At 43.4% G+C, this 17,801-nt stretch overlaps 7 protein-coding genes across 11 annotated transcripts in view; 4 read left to right on the top strand and 3 right to left on the bottom strand.

Moving 5' to 3' along the window:
* The first annotated feature begins 1,690 nt into the window (after positions 1 to 1,690).
* LOC142021789 (histone H2A.J) lies at positions 1,691 to 2,702 on the top strand. The gene has a single exon (XM_075010987.1). It carries the CDS (start codon positions 1,730 to 1,732, stop codon positions 2,117 to 2,119), a length of 390 nt encoding a protein of 129 aa, XP_074867088.1. The 5' UTR covers positions 1,691 to 1,729; the 3' UTR covers positions 2,120 to 2,702.
* On the bottom strand, positions 1,815 to 10,369 carry LOC142021798 (histone H2B 1/2/3/4/6). 2 transcript variants are annotated; one of them, XM_075011006.1, is made up of 2 exons: positions 6,488 to 10,369; positions 1,815 to 1,937 (listed from the first exon to the last, which is right to left on the bottom strand). In XM_075011006.1, the coding sequence occupies exon 1, from the start codon at positions 7,112 to 7,114 to the stop codon at positions 6,734 to 6,736; it is 381 nt and encodes a 126-aa protein (XP_074867107.1). In that variant the 5' UTR covers positions 7,115 to 10,369; the 3' UTR covers positions 1,815 to 1,937; positions 6,488 to 6,733. The 2 variants fall into 2 exon arrangements, with proteins under 2 accessions (XP_074867107.1, XP_074867098.1); XM_075010997.1 differs by lacking the exon at positions 1,815 to 1,937 and adding an exon at positions 1,974 to 2,081.
* The window catches only part of LOC142021747 (histone H1-like), a 61,876-nt gene continuing 48,601 nt past the window's right edge, over positions 4,527 to 17,801 (top strand). For all 4 annotated transcript variants that reach the window (XM_075010914.1, XM_075010897.1, XM_075010904.1 and 1 more), the window contains exon 1: positions 4,527 to 5,212. In XM_075010914.1, the coding sequence (XP_074867015.1) occupies positions 4,594 to 5,212 (619 nt within the window). In that variant the 5' untranslated portion in view covers positions 4,527 to 4,593. The remainder of the gene's footprint in view (positions 5,213 to 17,801) is intronic.
* On the top strand, positions 13,544 to 14,162 carry LOC142007343 (histone H4). The gene has a single exon (XM_074983955.1). The coding sequence runs from the start codon at positions 13,544 to 13,546 to the stop codon at positions 13,853 to 13,855; it is 312 nt and encodes a 103-aa protein (XP_074840056.1). The 3' UTR covers positions 13,856 to 14,162.
* Positions 14,235 to 14,645, bottom strand: LOC142007342 (histone H3). Its single transcript, XM_074983954.1, has one exon. It carries the CDS (start codon positions 14,643 to 14,645, stop codon positions 14,235 to 14,237), a length of 411 nt encoding a protein of 136 aa, XP_074840055.1.
* LOC142007341 (histone H3) lies at positions 15,699 to 16,109 on the top strand. The gene has a single exon (XM_074983953.1). It carries the CDS (start codon positions 15,699 to 15,701, stop codon positions 16,107 to 16,109), a length of 411 nt encoding a protein of 136 aa, XP_074840054.1.
* LOC142007340 (histone H4) lies at positions 17,242 to 17,553 on the bottom strand. Its single transcript, XM_074983952.1, has one exon. The coding sequence runs from the start codon at positions 17,551 to 17,553 to the stop codon at positions 17,242 to 17,244; it is 312 nt and encodes a 103-aa protein (XP_074840053.1).

Raw genomic sequence — 17,801 nt, 5'->3', positions numbered from 1 at the left:
GGAAATAAGTAAGTTATAAGGCCAGAAGCAATGAACTAGGGAGGATGCCTGTGTGATGTTTGCAGATCAGGTGCTAGCTCTTGTCAAGACTGTGGGCGGCAGCTGAGTACTGACAAATTCATTGCTGGAAACTAGTCTGTGCATTCACATGAGGCTGGAGCTACTAAACAGAAAGAGCAATCCAGAAGATCATGTGGGATTAGCTGTAAAAGACATTCACAATTGACCAACTACTACAACTTTGTCATCCTTTTAAGAATCATTTTAGTGTACATACTACCCTCTTTTGATGCTTAGCATTTCAGTCAAATCTAATTATTATTTAAAATACATTTTATGGTAGCATCTGTCAGGTCATGTCCCCATTGTGATAAACATAGGAAATGATAGTGAAATTATCAGACCAGTAATGGCCTTTGAAGAAGTGACTATCTGTACTGCTGCTGATTCTTAGGCTACATAATAGAGTAGGTGAAGGTGCTTTTCTTTTCAAGTGGCTTCTAACACATATTTAGTTGATAGATGATATTCATAGTGGGATTGAAAATACTGAACACAGAGAGTATAGTGATGACATCTTTAACATAGAAAGATCATTAAACCAGGCTGAGGTTCAGGCCTCTATTTGCTCCAACTGCAGTATTTGAACCTCTTTAGTGGTTCTCTTTTAGAATTTGATTTTGACAGCCTTACACCAGGAGTACTACTGAAGTCAACTGGATCACTGGTGTAGTTAGACATTTTTCATTTTGACAAATGGTTTCACAAGCTATGAGGAATCCTGTGGCACCTTAAGGATTTACAGATTTATTTGGGCATGAGCTTTTGTGTGTAAGACCTACTTTATCAAATGCATTGCAGTGGAAATCACAGAGGAAGGGAGATAAGTATATATAGCTAGTGTGTGTGTGTGTGTATATATATGTGTATATATATATATATATATATATATATATATATGAATGATATAGGGCTAGTATCACAAACTGTGCCTCAGAGACTGAAAGGCCATGTTAGATTCTAGAACACTGAAAGGGATAATGTTGTTTAACCTTACCAGCATCATAATTAACCTGAACGATTTGGTTCCAGAATAATATACTCTTATTGGTTATTTATTAGACCCTAATCCCAACACACCTTGTCAGTGTGATGGTGACAAATATTGTTGATTTAAGTCCCTTCGTGGTAGTGTGGGGGGAGGGGTTAATGCAGCAATGAGATATTTATGACAATCAGTGGGGTGGGGGTTGGAAAAGGCACCTCACTTTGTTCTCCTTTTAATTATGCTTGAGTCATCAATTTTATAGTTAACTGGATATCCCACACTACACCGATGTGGAAGGACCACTTATTATGTCTGTAAGTGAAAAAAGAACATTAAAATAATTTAGTAGAGACATGCTCAGACGACATATTGTAAAACAAAATCCTAACGGTGACAGGCTAATCAATAGTGATCAATGAGGGAAATGAAGATCAAGCGAGGCTGAGAAACGTGGGCAGAAAAGGGCGGGGAGGGAGGAAGGGTGAAATAGACTATCTGCCATTGGTCAGATTCAGATCCACATTTCCATTGGTTGAACAGACCGGGTGCACTTTTTTAGCCAATCACAAATGACATCAGTCACACAGACTGGATAAAAGGGCTGAATGGGGGCGTATTAGTACATGCTTACTGTGAGTTTTCTTGCGCGTGTAGCTGATCGCTGTAAGAAAACGCGTTGCTATGTCAGGTCGGGGAAAACAAGGCGGCAAAGTGCGGGCTAAGGCAAAGTCTCGCTCTTCGCGGGCTGGGCTGCAGTTCCCCGTTGGCCGCGTGCACCGCTTGCTCCGCAAAGGTAATTACGCAGAACGAGTTGGGGCTGGTGCTCCAGTTTATATGGCCGCAGTGTTGGAGTATCTGACTGCTGAAATTTTGGAGCTCGCTGGCAACGCTGCTCGAGACAACAAGAAAACGAGGATCATTCCCCGCCACCTGCAGCTCGCCATCCGCAATGATGAAGAGCTCAACAAACTGCTGGGGAAAGTCACAATTGCGCAAGGTGGTGTCCTGCCCAACATCCAGGCCGTGCTGCTGCCTAAGAAAACCGAGAGCCATAAAGCTAAGAGCAAGTAAAACTGAAGAGAAATGAGCGCTTAAGTACAAACCCAAAGGCTCTTTTCAGAGCCACCTATGATCTCAGGGAAAGAGCTGAGAGTCCGTAAAGTCGAAGCAACAGATTTTTAGTTAAATAGAAAACTTACCAGTTATACGTCTCAAGTGATTTTTTTTCATCGTTATTTAGATTTGAGAAGTTCCTGGTGAGGGAAGGGGAAATCAGGCCTCAAGCCTTTTTTCGAGGTTGTATAAACACTATCAGGGCCAAAACAATTGTAAATGGCGCACACTATGTACAATCTAGTAAGTAGAGACTTTTTTTTTTAATATTGCTATAACAAAAGTAATTTAGCCAAAATCATGCACATCTTCATCTGTCCAAGGCTGTTTCACCCTCATGTAAAGAACTCTCCCGAATATCTATTGGTTCATTGGAACCCAAAATAATAGTGAATCCCTAACACCTTTGTGAGGAGGACTTTCACTTCGTACTCAGGTACATGAGCAGTTTTTAACAGCTCTGATTTCAAATATGTAACTCGCACCAGTCTAACCCATTTCTTCTGTCTTGGATAAATTGATATGTGGGAGATAAATTAAAAGGATGAAAAGAAAGATTTTGTTTCCCCTAATGATTCCGTATGGCATCTGAAACTGCTTGTGGGTTCAAAAATGTCACAAATGGGAGGGGGGAGTAGAAATAAAACACTTCCCCCCGTGATGATTATTGGTTTAAAATCTTTAATGTATTACCACTAGGAATTACTTGTGGGAATCATAACAGAGAGGAAGCCATGCTAATCTATACGCTATCAAAACAAGCATCAAATAGCACTTTAAAGACTAGCAAAATAGTTTATTAGGTGAGCTTTCATGGGACAGACCCACTTCTTCAGACCATCGAGAAGTGGGTCTGTCCCACAAAAGCTCACCTAATAAACTATTTTGCTAGTCTTTAAAGTGCTACTTGACTGCTTTTTGTTTTGATTGTGGGAATCATATGCATCAAGCAGTTCTGTGGCACCTTAGAGAGAAACATGTATTGGGTCAAGCTTTGAGGAGTAAAACCCTAAGGTGCCACAGGACTAGTTGTTTTGAGGTTACAGACACAGCATACACCATGTGACTTTGTAACAATATAATAAACCAGTATGATTTAAAATGACAGTCTCCTTTTCATACAAGGATGTATCCTTGCTCATTATGGAAGATCTCTAAATTTGATTTCATAATGCAAGGGAATGTTTTTGTTCCTTTTCTTGTGTGATGACATTTTACTGTTTTTTTCCTCCACGTTTGCATCAAGCCTCTCTTTTACAAGAGAGAAATGCTTGATGCAAACTTGGAGAACAAAATTATTATCCTCTCTTGTAGGAGAGAAAAGTATGTGATTCAGTTATCCATTGTAAATTGTTCCCAGTTAATATAAAATCAGTATCTAAATGAATGATAATGTCTCATATGCAATGTTGCAGTCCTAAAGCAAAGATAAATGTTAGTGACAATTTACCAAAGTTTGTACTGTACTGTAGAAGAATGAAAAAAACCCAAAACCTAACAATAGCCATGCTTTTAGACAATGGATCAGGATTTCAAACGTTGGTATTGGATCAATTCAGAAACGCAGTGTTGCCTAGTGAATGTTAATATTTTCCTAATAATTTAAAACAAAACACCGCCAATAATTCTTCCTTCTAAAGTTACTATGACCTTGTCCATTAGGATAATGAACGATCCTGTAACACAGGAACAAGATGTGACTAGCAGCTCTATTTGTACACAGAATAGCACACTATGAACTGCTTTGCTTTAACAAGTCACCCACTTTTGGAGCATAAACAGTCCCTCATGGAACTTCAGTCTGCTCCTCGCATTGTTCCGTGGTACACTAATTTAACATCATTTCATATTTTAAGGAGGGTAAAAGATTTTGGTCAAAGCAGCTAATTTCTAATCCATATTCAACGCTCAAGGACGAGTTTGTGTTACTTCCTTCTCTTTGAAATCAATTTACTATGAAAACACTAACTCAAATGTCTGGCTTTTAGCCTTGATTGGGAGAAGACCCTTTACAGAATAACGTTTCATTACTTTGCAAATTTCATTGTTCACGGTGCAGTTTTTATTTAGAAGGAAAAACAAAAGTTTCTCTTTCCCGAGGTCTCTGCAGGTCCAGGACTCGTGGTTTATCGACTCTTTTTAAACACATCTTTTGTTTCTCTAGCGGGAAACTTTTCTGAATGAAAACGCTCTCTTTCCCCTTCACCCTCTTATAAAGTGGGGGTGATTCGGTGGTGGATATCCTGCAAAAAACACACTTTTTTGACTTTCAAGAAACACAAACTGAACGAGAAGAAAAGTACTTTCTGGCTTGCAGCTGGGCGGGCTCTTTAACGCACCAATCACAGAGTAGCTCTTCTCTATAAATACCAGGCATCTGACTTGTTCTAGCCCAATTGTTTTCTTCTGATTCGTAGGAAACGTCTGCTACAATGTCGGAAACTGCGCCTGTTGCCACTCCTGCCGTGTCAGCTCCTGGCACAAAAACCTCTGCTAAAAAGCCGAAGAAGGCAGCAGGAAGCTCAAAAGCCCGTAAGCCATCGGGGCCCAGCGTGACCGAGCTGATCACCAAGGCGGTGTCAGCTTCGAAGGAACGCAAAGGGCTGTCCTTGGCCGCTCTTAAGAAGGCTCTGGCCGCCGGAGGGTACGATGTGGAGAAGAACAACAGCCGCATCAAGTTGGGACTGAAGAGCCTGGTGAGCAAGGGCACCTTGGTGCAGACAAAGGGCACCGGCGCTTCCGGTTCCTTTAAACTTAATAAGAAGCCGGGTGAAACTAAGGAAAAGACACCCAAGAAGAAGTCAGCGGCAAAACCTAAGAAGCCTGCCGCCAAGAAGCCCGCCAGTGCCGCTAAGAAGGCCAAAAAGGCGGCGGCTGTGAAAAAGAGCCCGAAAAAAGCCAAGAAACCTGCAGCTGCGGCAGCCAAGAAGGTAGCTAAGAGCCCCAAAAAAGCTAAACCTGCCAAGCCCAAGAAGGCGGCAAAGAGCCCGGCTAAGGCCAAGACGGTGAAGCCCAAGGCTGCTAAACCCAAGCCAACCAAGCCCAAAGCAGGTAAGGGTAAGAAAGCAGCGCCTAAGAAGAAATAAGGCACTTGAAAAGAGAGTCTTCAATTCGTGCGAACAAACCCAACGGCTCTTTTAAGAGCCACCCACCTTTTCTAAAAGGAGCTGAAACATTGTTACAGGAACACCTCCACCTTTCCTCTTCTGTCCCTAACGATGAGAATAACAGTAACTTTCATAGTTGGTTACATTGCCTGCTCAGGTTTAGGAGAAATACAAATACTGTTTTTAATCTCATCATACTCCTGGGAAGATTTTTCTCCCCCTGGTCCTGTCCTTAATATTGGAGCGATGACGCTAATATAAGTAGTAGGGGGGTTATATCGATAAACGATTGTCGGGTGGGGCAAGAGTTAGTCTCAGAAGTGCTCCGGATTAGTTGTCTACAGAAGCGGAGGAGAGAAGCCCAGTACGCGTGGGGCGGCAAAACGAGTTGTAGCTCCAGCAATACATGGCTGGGGGCGCGGATTAAAACTAGAGCTGGCGGAGCATTTGAAAAGCCCGCGCTGTGCGAGGATTGGTCAAGATGCCGCCCAGGCCAGCCCCCACTGCCACATACGTATAAAATCTGAACCCTTTAGTGTGAGCTGGAAGGGGAATGGGAGTTTCTCCGATTTATGGTTTTCACTGTCAAATACACACAAGGTAAAGCGCTTTTTTTTTTTATTTCTAGCCGCTTATACTTATGGGCGCTTAGTTCGGGTTAGATCACTTTCTGTTCAGTGCGTCGCTAATCGACAATGTGAATCGTTTACTTTAAAGCATTTTATAGATTACATAGGGTGAAGAGCCCGAGAAAGTTGTAAATAGAGAGGATTAAATCCCCTATATACATACGTGCAATACAGGCATCTTTTCCTCCTAACGAAAGCTACTGTACACAATATGCTTTTCCACCAACCACTTTTCACTGTGATGCTTTAGAAGTCTCAGCTGGTATTTACAATTGTTCAGCGTATTTCGCAAGACATATTCTTTTTAAGAGCTGCCATCTCCGTTTTCCTAACGCTCGGAAACCTCTATCTAACTTTTAGAAAATTATGATACCGAAGATTGGACATATTAAAACAACAGGGATTAAGTTCTTTTAGACTGTTAAACTGCTCTTTCCAACTCTAGTCAGTGGAAGGCTCTGGAGCTTTCCTCAAATCAGGAGCTGGAGGAAAACGTAGTAGTATCAATTCGGTTTAGATTTTAGACATTTTATTAATTTCACTTATCTGCCTTGTACAGTATTTTAACTACGTAAAGATCAAACACGTACCTGTGGTGCTAGAAGGTTGGCTTCTTTCTTCTTGGAGCGTAGGAGTTGGATTTCAAAAGCACTCCCACCTTCATTTAGCCAACCGCATTAAAGCAGTCACCAAGCTGTTTAGTGTAAGTTTCTCTGAAAATGAAGTTCTTCCTATACTAATTGTTCTGTCAACACAATAGTAACAAAGCTCTTTTATTGAGGGGGTGGGTGGCTCTTAAAAGAGCCGTTGGGGTGAAAGCTAAAAACGTTGAGCGGTTACTTAGAACTTGTGTACTTAGTGACGGCCTTAGTGCCCTCAGACACAGCGTGCTTGGCGAGCTCCCCCGGGAGAAGAAGACGCACGGCGGTCTGGATCTCGCGAGAAGTGATGGTCGAGCGCTTGTTGTAATGAGCCAGACGAGACGCTTCCCCCGCAATGCGCTCGAAGATGTCATTTACAAAGGAGTTCATGATGCCCATAGCCTTGGAAGAAATTCCAGTGTCGGGATGAACTTGCTTCAGTACTTTGTACACGTAGATAGAGTAACTCTCCTTTCTGCTCTTCTTCCGTTTCTTATCTCCTTTTTTTTGGGTCTTGGTCACTGCTTTTTTAGACCCCTTCTTAGGCGCAGGAGCAGATTTTGCCGGTTCTGGCATGTTAACAGTCTACCACTCGTAACCTAACTCAAAACAATAGCAAATGAATGGCAGCTACACTTCTATTTATAGGGAATGTATGCAAATAGCAAGCTTTTGCAGTCTGATTTTCGATTTGATACAAGAAGCAAATGCTACTTTGTAATTGGTCCACTTCAGATACCCTACCTCTATTGGCTGTTTTTTTCCAACCAATCAAAAAATAATTTACCAACCAATAGTTGGAAGTAACAGTTGCAAAGAGTTACAAAGCGGTAGTTGTGTTAGTCTGTATCTTCTCAAAACACAAAATCAGTCCTCTAGCACTTTAAAGACTAACAAAATACTTTATTAGGTGATAAGCTTTCTAAATGAAAACTGAGATGAAGAGAATTTATCAGAAAGATAGAAAAAATGTAATAAAAAGTGACGAATCAGCTACCAAGGGGAGACGGGTGGGGGCCTGGAGGGGGAAGAAAATTACTTATTGTAAATGTCTGTTAAGTTAAGTGGGCTGCCTGGCATCCCAACCTAATGTGTTAAGTATCACAGAGGTGGCAGTATCAAAACAAAAAGCAGTCAAGTAGCACTTTAAAGACTAGCAAAATAGTTTATTAGGTGAGCTTTCGTGGGACAGACCCACTTCTTCAGACCATATCCAGACCAGAACAGACTCAATATTTAAGAGACAGAGAACCAAAAACAGTAAGCAAGGAGGACAAATCAGAAAAAGATAATCAAGGTGAGCAAATCAGAGAGTGGAGGGGTGGGGGGGAAGATCAAGAGTTAGATTGAGTCAAGTATGCAGACAAGCCCCTATAGTGACTCAGAAAGTTCCCATCACGATTTAAACCATGTGTTAATGTTCGGAATTTGAATATAAATGTCAGTTCTTCCACTTCTTTTTCTAAAATGGAGCGATAAGGTGTTAGTCTATCTTCGAAAACAACAAGAAGTTCTGCGGCACCTTATAGACTAACAGCTATTTTGGAGCATAAGCTTTCGTGAGCAAAGACCCGCTTCATCAGATGCATGAGTGGTGGGGAGAGGGGGGATTCAGAGGAATTTTTAAAGAGTGGGGTCCCAGTAAAGGGAGGGCCAGAGCTGACAAGATCTATTCAGTCAGGGTGGAAATGGGCCGTTATCAGTAGTATAGATCAAGAGAGGAGAAAAAACAAGTCATCACTCAGGGGGGATGTGGCCCATTGTTAGATTCTAATGTGGAGGTGTGAACTTCCATCACAGAGAAACTGTGTTAAGGTAATTGGTATCTTCGATGAGGCTGAGATGTAATGTACTGAACTTGTTGTCCTCATTTGTAATCTGGTGTTAAATTCAGGCTGTGTCTACATGGGTAGCTTCTGTCAACAGAACAGCCCTTTGTCAACAAGACTTGCCAAGTGTCTACATGGCTAAAGAGCTCTGTCTAGAATTGGCGACAAAACTCAGCTGTTCAGTCGGCAGCATTATCCATGTTCTCAATCAGGAATAGAACTTTTATTGACAGTGTTTTGTTGACAGAGTACCCATGTAGACAGCTCTGCCAACAGAAAGGGCTTCTGGTTGCCCAGGCAGCCCTGTTTGCAGAGCTTCCAGTCAGCCATTATGTTGAGAGAGGGCAGGGCAGTGTGGCTGCTGTGGAGAGTGGATTGTTCTTTCAATCTGCTTTTATGTGTAGATACACTCTGTCAACGGTGGGAGTGCCTAGGTTTCTCTGTCAAGAGTGACTTCTGTTGACAGAGGCTACCAGTGTAGATAAAGCTTATGGCTGTGGCCACACATGGCCAAAATTTTGAAATGGCCACGCTAATGGCCAGTTTGGAGGATACTAATGAGGTGCTGAAATCAGTGCCTTATTAGCATGCTGCAGGCCGTGGTACTTCAAAAGGAGCCTGCAGACTTTTTCCTGTTTTGAAAAGGACCCCTTTTTAGCCAAGCCACATGCTAGCGAAATGTGGCACTTTTGAAGTGCTGTGGCTGGCAGCATGCTCATGAGGTGCTGAATATTCATTTCAGCGCCTCATTAGTATCCTCTGGTTTGGCCATTACCATGGCTATTTCAAAATTTTGTCCAGCTGTGGCCACAGCCTATTTATTTTAGAATGCAGGGTTTCAAGTCTTGAATGTTATAACCTGCTTTTGTTTTGTGTTGTGATATTTGCAAAAGTTTCACTGTATGGGGATTTTAAAACCTAGAGCCAAAGTGAAATTCAGTTCTGGCTTTTAGGTGTTTATATTATGGGGAAACACAAAGCGCTATTCCTATAGATGCTACTACCCATCACCCAGCATCATTGAGATATGTTCATAAATCACTAATTAAACTAAAATTGTGATTTTTTTTTTAAAAATCTATTTAAAGCGCAAATTATATAAATTTAATCTTTAACACTCCATTTGTCCTCCTGTCTCTTTGTGCTCTTGAGATAGTAAGTCATTTCACCAAAACATGAAGCATACAGCATGTGGCTTTGCAGATCTGTAGTCTTGTCTGTTAAATTGGAGAATGTAAAGGCAAAGCCCTGAGCTCTGTGGATCAACAGGGGCCTAATGGCAAGGCATTAGTATAGGTGGGAGCTTAAGCCCCTCCTCTGATCTTTCCTGATAATGTCTGGATTATTAGACTATGCCTTAAAAGGTTTCAAATGGGTCCATCCATCACCTGTCCTTCTATATAAGTCCTGTTCAAGTGCATTGGTCAGTGCCAATATACAATTCTTCCAGGGAGCAGAGTGACTCATAGACCCAGAGACAGGCTCTAACATGAGAACACCAGTAACTCACTGCAGGAGATGAACACGCATTACAAGAACCCTGAATGGGGAAAATGACTTAGTTTTGGAATTTCTTACATATTTACTCCTTTTGTGCACTCAAATGGGCCTGGGGAGTGCAGATCTCATGGTGAACTGAGCAGAACCAACCCTGGGATGGAGTTGTACTTGTCCTAAACGGTAACAGAGAGGAAGCCATGCTAGTCTATACACTATCAAAAGAAAAATCAGTCAATGGTTCATACCTGTAACATGCCTATAGGATACAGAAGAAAGCTTATCTTTCCTCCCTGACAGTAACTGGAATAACCTTTACTTGGTGGAATAATTTTTAGAGGGTTTAGTTTGTCTCATATCTTACCTAGCAGATTTGAGAGATTCCCTAGGGAATGGGGGACAGCAGCCTTTGCAGGGAGGGAAAGGAATTACGTATACTAGGGTCTCAACATTTGCGAGGGTTCCATGTTGAGAACCCTCGTGAATGTTGAATTTCGTGAATATGGCAACCGCTTCTCCTCCCCCCCCCCCCCCCCGAGCCCTGGGGCCTCAGGGAAGTGGCAGCCGTTGGCACACCTGCTGGAGACCCCTGGAAATGGCAGCCACCGGTGCTCCCCACACCAGAATACCAGGAAATGACAGCTGCTGGCGCTCCTGCCTGGAGTCCCAGGGGAAGCAGTGGCTGCTGGCGCTCCCTGCCCTGGAAGCCCTGGGGAAGCGGCTGCTGGTGAATAATTGAATTTGAGAACCTTAAGTTTGCAAATGTTGAGACCCTACTGTACTACCCTGTCGGAACTACTCTGTCAGTACATGTGATGGTGGTGGTTGCTGGGGATTGAGGACCCCCCTCCAGTTAACTCCAGAATGACAGACTAATGTTAATGGGAGAATGCCCTGAGATTTTTCTAGTGTGACTGGCTCCCTGTACAGCGTGGGGCTCAAGAACTGGTAAAGGATCAGTAGGGTGCAAATGACTTAGGTGGCCTATCCTCCCCATAGGAACTTCAGAAGTATTTTGAATAATAAAGATGCTGCCTGGTTAAAACCCATTCAGACGTCCTAGTTATCTCCCCCTTGGTGAACACACTAAATGGATGAATTGTGGAGGTGGAGAACCAAGCAAACAAAAACCAACTCCCCTCCGCCAAGATGGAAGAAAAGTAAAAATAGAACAGTGTTGTATTTCATGACTGAATTTGAGAAAACTTTTATGACTCGTGATCTGCAGAGATCAGCAAACCAAAAAATTTATTACTATGAAGTTACTCAAAGCAAGCAGTCCTCTAGCACCTTAAAGACTAACAATTTTTTAGTTTTTAAGGTGCTACAGGGCTTATTGTTTTCTGTGAAGCTGTAGACTAACTGGGCTACCTCTCTCAGGCTGTGTCTACACTAGACCCTTCCTATTGGAAGGGGTATGTTAATGAGGCAGTTTGGAAGATGCTACTGAGGCACTGACATGAATATGCAGCACCTCATTAGCATAAAGGCCACCAAGCATGATTTGGGCATACCACTTTCAGAACACATGCTGCCTGTGTCGACAGGGGCCTTTCTAAAGGACCCCCCCACTGACTTCGACAGCCCCTTCTTCCTAAAACCAAATAGGAAGAAGGGGCTTTTGAAGTCACGGGGAGGTCCTTTCAAAAGAAGCACTTTCAAATTGTGCGCAGCCACTGTTATGCTAATAAGGTACGGCATATTCATGCTAGCACCTCATTAGCATCTTCCAAACCACCTCATTAACATGCCCCTTCCAAAAGGAGGGGTCAAGTTTAGACAGGGCCTGGGGCTATATACTGAACTATGATGTGTATGGCGGGGGAGTAAAAATACATAGATTGAGTAATCTTCTCTAGATTTTGATGTTTTTCTGTGTACTTTGGTGCAAGAAAATATATATCCCATTCAAAAATCACAAAACATCCCAGCTATGTCTAGCGTATAGCAATCTGTCAACAGAAGTAACTGTCAGAAGAGATCTACCAGCAAAACATCTGTCAACAGATTGCATCTACACATAAAAGCAGATCAAAAGGCAATACACTCTGGTGACAGAAAGCAGACAGACTGCCTGGCCTTCTCTTGACAGGATGCCTGACTGGAAGCTCTGCAAATATGGCTTTCTGATGAACTTGAGGCCCTGTCTGTTAACAAAATGGCCACAGAGCATATGCACTCCACTTTTGTCACTAGAAACATTATTTATCAAGGCGGAGTGGGATAACACTGTCATGTTTTGGCTAGACTCTGTTGACAAAATACATTTTGGCCCTGGCTACACTCGTGCCCCCCTTCCAAAAGGGGGATACTAATGAGCCACTTCAGCAGATGCTAATAAGGCACTACCTATCAAGAATAATAAAACACTCCAAACACCTCCCAGATACGAACCAGTTAACTAAATAGAAACAAAACTGACTCCAAACAGAGTCAATCAATAGGGGAGAAAAGGCAGAGGCTTTCAAGTTCATTTTTACTGATTTTTACCTGGAAGCAGGAAGTGGTGCATCGTAGTATACAAAGAGAGAAGCTACACGGCCGTGTATCAGTAACTGGGAGGAGCGTGTGCTTATTATGACTGATTTCAAGAAAATATATAATTACCATTTATGATTTGCAGCAATTGATAAAGCTAAGGTAATCCATTACTGTGTGAATCTTTTACTGTTTTACCTGATGGCCTGGGTAATATATTTGAGCTAGTTTTCCAAATAGTTCATTGATACACACACCAGGTGTAGTTTTTCCTTTTCTGTTTAAGCCTACAGTTAAAATCTAATCCTTTCATACTCATAAACCTGAAACCTATGATTTGGCTTTATAAATTCAAACAAGACAAAGGGCCTCTTCCAATCAATTTTACTCCAAACTCTCTTTTAGGAAACAGGAAAAGTGTCAGTTTTTCTGAGTCCCCGTTTGTGAGCATTCATATCAGCACTCAAACAGCAGCAGCGACAACATTTCCATCAGGCGGGAAGAAAAATAAAAGCAGGATCGTAGGCTCGAAAAAATCTGAGCACCCACCCTCTCCAAATCTGCTTGTAGCGGAACGTAGCCCATTTTAAGCCCTCTTTTGTTCAAGCTATGGAAAATGGCCGCGCAGGTCAAGGGGAGGGGACTGCAGAGGGCATAAACAGGGAATTCGATTGGTCACATTTTGCCGCAGATTGCTGCCAATAACAAATGGGTGGTATTACCGACACCACATCATAATATCCACCTTTTTCTCACGCGAATTCTCCTTACAGAAAGATTTATCAGAAAAAGAAATATTGCAAATAGACAAGTAAGAAAGATGACGTAAAGAGATCCCGTAGCTAACCAGCTCCGCGCTGAGAGAGAAATCCTGTAACGTCAGGAAACATCGTCTGCTAACGTAGTTACAGCTCTTTAGTGCTCAGCACTGAGCCGCCCGTTTCTAAAGCTCTTTGTGTTCTTTACCTCGGTTTCCTTTAGTAAAAAGAATAAGAAATACAATGGGGGAAAGGTTTGGACAGCCTTGCGCTGTCTCGCCCACCCCGTGAAAGGACCGTGAGAGGTGGAGGGGGGGGAAGGAAGGCGGTGCGAATAACCCGCCTTTTTTCCTCTGTAGTTCTCAATCAGGTCGGACTCCGACTTATATATGGAAGCCTTTTTATACCCTTGTTTGTTAGCGGTCTCTGAAGTCTTGGTAATCATGTCTGGTCGTGGCAAGGGAGGAAAGGGATTAGGAAAAGGAGGCGCTAAACGCCATAGGAAGGTGTTGAGAGATAATATTCAGGGTATTACAAAGCCTGCTATTCGTCGATTGGCTCGTCGTGGAGGCGTTAAGCGTATTTCAGGTCTTATTTACGAGGAGACTCGAGGTGTGCTGAAAGTCTTTTTGGAGAATGTGATCCGAGATGCTGTTACTTACACTGAGCATGCAAAGCGGAAGACTGTGACTGCTATGGATGTAGTTTATGCACTGAAGCGTCAAGGTCGTACTCTGTACGGGTTTGGAGGCTAAAGGCGTGTCAGTACCCTGGAAAAAAAACTTTACCAACTCAAAAAGGCTCTTTTCAGAGCCAACCACATTTTCCTGAAAGAGCTGTTACTTCATAGCATTCACAAAACTGCAAATACAACAAGGATGTAATATGGGCTTTAAGGTAACCCCCTAAAAAGCACATACGCGTAATCGGGGGGTGCAGGGAAGCACCTGCCCTTACACCTTCCCCGTCAAGGGAACAAGGTTTCCTATCCACCCGCTGCAGGAGTCATCAGAATGTTCAAGTTCACCTAGCCTTTATCCAAAAAAGCCTGAAAGCACAGACAGCTCCTTTCGTGTAAAGGTGGTGGCTCTTAAAAGAGCCTTTGGGTTTTTAAGCTGTTGCGAAAGCGGCACTCTAAGCTCTTTCCCCACGGATGCGCCGGGCCAACTGGATGTCTTTAGGCATAATAGTGACTCTCTTCGCGTGAATAGCACACAGGTTAGTATCCTCAAACAGACCAACCAGATACGCCTCACTCGCCTCCTGCAGAGCCATAACAGCCGAGCTCTGAAAGCGCAGGTCGGTCTTAAAGTCCTGGGCGATTTCACGCACCAGGCGCTGGAAGGGCAGCTTGCGGATGAGCAGCTCTGTGGATTTCTGATAGCGGCGAATTTCTCGTAGGGCAACTGTACCTGGGCGATAACGATGCGGCTTTTTCACTCCCCCAGTAGCAGGCGCGCTCTTGCGAGCAGCTTTAGTAGCTAACTGCTTACGGGGGGCTTTGCCACCAGTGGACTTACGAGCTGTCTGCTTAGTTCTAGCCATTCCGCACACTCTCTTATTTTACGCCTAACACTAAAAAAAGAAAATGAATTTCGGCAGCTGTTCCGTCCGTTCTTTATAGACAAACTCTGTCTCGTGATTGGATAAGAAGGAGGCGGCAACTCCCATTGGACTTTTCAAAATAATTCGAAAAGCCCGCGTTCTTCTCGGAAAGATCCGATTTCATCCGCCATCTTTTCTTCTTGTGCCGAGCGGGTAACTACAGAATAAATGCATTGCTGAATTCACTGGGCTCAACAGCGAGCATAAGTTTCACCAATGGGGAGAGGGTGGCCAGGGAGAGTTATTTCCCGGTCTAATACTCTGTATTTCAGTAATTCTCCAGGAAGTACCTCGGATCCTTTAAGTTCACTTTAGGGAATTACCTTCTTGGCTCACAGTGTTCTCTCCGCCAGCTCTTCCAGTTTTTCCAAACATTCTTAAGAGCAGTGGTTCATTCGGTTTCTTCCCACTTCCAAATAATCAATTAAATCACCAGTATTTACCTACCTCTTTAAAATTAAACTCACCTTTAATTCTCTCAGCTTCCCAACTGCTTGCTTAGGCGCTCAGAAAAGTGAATTGAAATTTATAAATTGTCATATAATTCAGTCCATCCATTACATTTGAAGTTCTTCTACCCATCTTCTCTCCCCATTGGTAAATTTTATCCATCGGCTCATCTGCCCCCCGCCCCATGACATTCCTGCAAAAGGGCAATTTCATAGTCTGAGTCCCTCACAGGATTTTAACAGAACTACAAGTGGCATCTAAAAACCCATTCTGACCCGCTACATGCTGCTGATCCCAGTGAATTCAGCAATGCATTCATTCTGTAGGTACCCGCTCGGCACAAGAAGAAAAGATGGCGGATGAAATCGGATCTTTCCGAGAAGAACGCGGGCTTTTCGAATTATTTTGAAAAGTCCAATGGGAGTTGCCGCCTCCTTCTTATCCAATCACGAGACAGAGTTTGTCTATAAAGAACGGACGGAACAGCTGCCGAAATTCATTTTCTTTTTTTAGTGTTAGGCGTAAAATAAGAGAGTGTGCGGAATGGCTAGAACTAAGCAGACAGCTCGTAAGTCCACTGGTGGCAAAGCCCCCCGTAAGCAGTTGGCTACTAAAGCTGCTCGCAAGAGCGCGCCTGCTACTGGGGGAGTGAAAAAGCCGCATCGTTATCGCCCAGGTACCGTTGCCCTACGAGAAATTCGCCGCTATCAGAAATCCACAGAGCTGCTCATCCGCAAGCTGCCTTTCCAGCGCCTGGTGCGTGAAATCGCCCAGGACTTTAAGACCGACCTGCGCTTTCAGAGCTCGGCTGTTATGGCTCTGCAGGAGGCGAGTGAGGCGTATCTGGTTGGTCTGTTTGAGGATACTAACCTGTGTGCTATTCACGCGAAGAGAGTCACTATTATGCCTAAAGACATCCAGTTGGCTCGGCGGATCCGTGGGGAAAGAGCTTAAAGTGCCGCTTTCGCAACAGCTTAAAAACCAAAAGGCTCTTTTAAGAGCCACCACCTTTACACGAAAGGAGCTGTGTCTGTGCTTTCAGGTTTTTTTGAGCAGGCTGGCCGAATTTACATGGAAGGAAAGTGAAATCAGTAACAATTGTTCAGTGTATTGGTATGGTTTTTAAATTCATTATACTCAAAGCTGTCCTCTTTTACCAGTGGGGTGGGGGGTAGGAGCTGTCACAAGCGCTTAACCCAACCCTTGTATTGCTAGCTAAAGGAAATCTCTTGCTTTGAAGTAGAAGGGGTAAACGGGAACCAGAGGGCACGTAAATCGGGCCCCCCTTTTCGTCCCTACAATTAGCAGATCCCTCCCCAATTTGTCTAATCCAGACCAAGGGAAATTTTGGTTTTCATATGAAATTCCCTCTGTGTAAGAAAATTAGTGTACTAATTTGGTATGTAAACGAATACATATAGAAAAACGTGACAGCTACTGGTCGGGCTGCGCCAATACCCCACACCTCGTCTATAGCATGCATGTAATCCCTTTGAGGATATAAAGGACTAGAATTACTATACTCCCCTGTATTACTAGTTCGAAGAAATCGTTTGTTTTGAAGCGGAAGGTATAAAACTAGGGATAAGAACGGCCCCTTTTATTACTGCCTACTACTCGGTAGGTTCGTGAACACGTGTTTTGAGTAGTGTCTGAGCTCTTTTTTTTTTAAGTAAGTCTTCGCAATGGTGTGGTCTAAGAGCGTGAGAAAACTGTTTTTCGTCCGTGTGGTTAGCAGAGCTCTCCTAACGGGTCTAATTCAAGCTGAGGGGAAGTAGGTTATGTCTATAGAGAAAATATGTAGACTGTAAGAGCAATCAGTACACAAACGTGAACATAAAATAGTAACTTATCAGCATTTCACAAGAGGAAGCTGACCGAGCAGCTAATAACCTGTACCTCCCTTCCTTTACAAGTCTGTTTAGAGAACTCTAAAGTGACTCCATGCTTTTTTAAAAAAAAAAAAAAAAGTTTGTTCTATTAGGCAATACCGTGAAGTAACACCAGCTCTTTTCAAGAAAGAGGAGGTGGCTCTGAAAAGAGCCTTTGGGTTAGGTTTTTGTTTTTCCCGTGAGCTGACAGATCTTTAGCCTCCGAATCCGTACAGAGTACGACCTTGGCGCTTCAGTGCATAGACGACATCCATAGCAGTCACAGTCTTCCGCTTCGCATGCTCAGTGTAAGTAACAGCATCTCGGATCACATTCTCCAAAAAGACTTTCAGCACACCTCGAGTCTCCTCGTAAATAAGACCTGAAATACGCTTTACACCTCCACGGCGAGCTAAACGACGAATAGCAGGTTTTGTAATACCCTGAATATTATCCCTCAATACCTTCCTATGGCGCTTAGCGCCTCCTTTTCCAAGTCCCTTACCACCCTTACCACGGCCCGACATGATCACCCTGGTTTCACACAAACGTGCAAAGTATGTGCGCCTGAAGGCTTCCATATATCACCCGAAGTCCGACCTGACTGAGAACTGCAGAGGAAAAAAAGGCGGGTTATTTGCACCATCCCCCCCCCCCCCCCCCCCCGCTCACCGCTCGCCGTGCTCGCAAGTAGTGGGCGAGACAGCATAAGGTTAGCCACACATTTCTCCCCTTAAAGACTAAGAATAATTTATTAGGTGATGAGCTTTCGTGG

The sequence above is a fragment of the Carettochelys insculpta genome, chromosome 1 (genome assembly GCF_033958435.1).
Source record: "Carettochelys insculpta isolate YL-2023 chromosome 1, ASM3395843v1, whole genome shotgun sequence".
Lineage (NCBI taxonomy): Eukaryota > Metazoa > Chordata > Testudines > Carettochelyidae > Carettochelys > Carettochelys insculpta.
The sequence above is the reverse complement of the archived record's forward strand: the minus strand, read 5'-3'. Positions and strand labels throughout refer to the sequence as shown.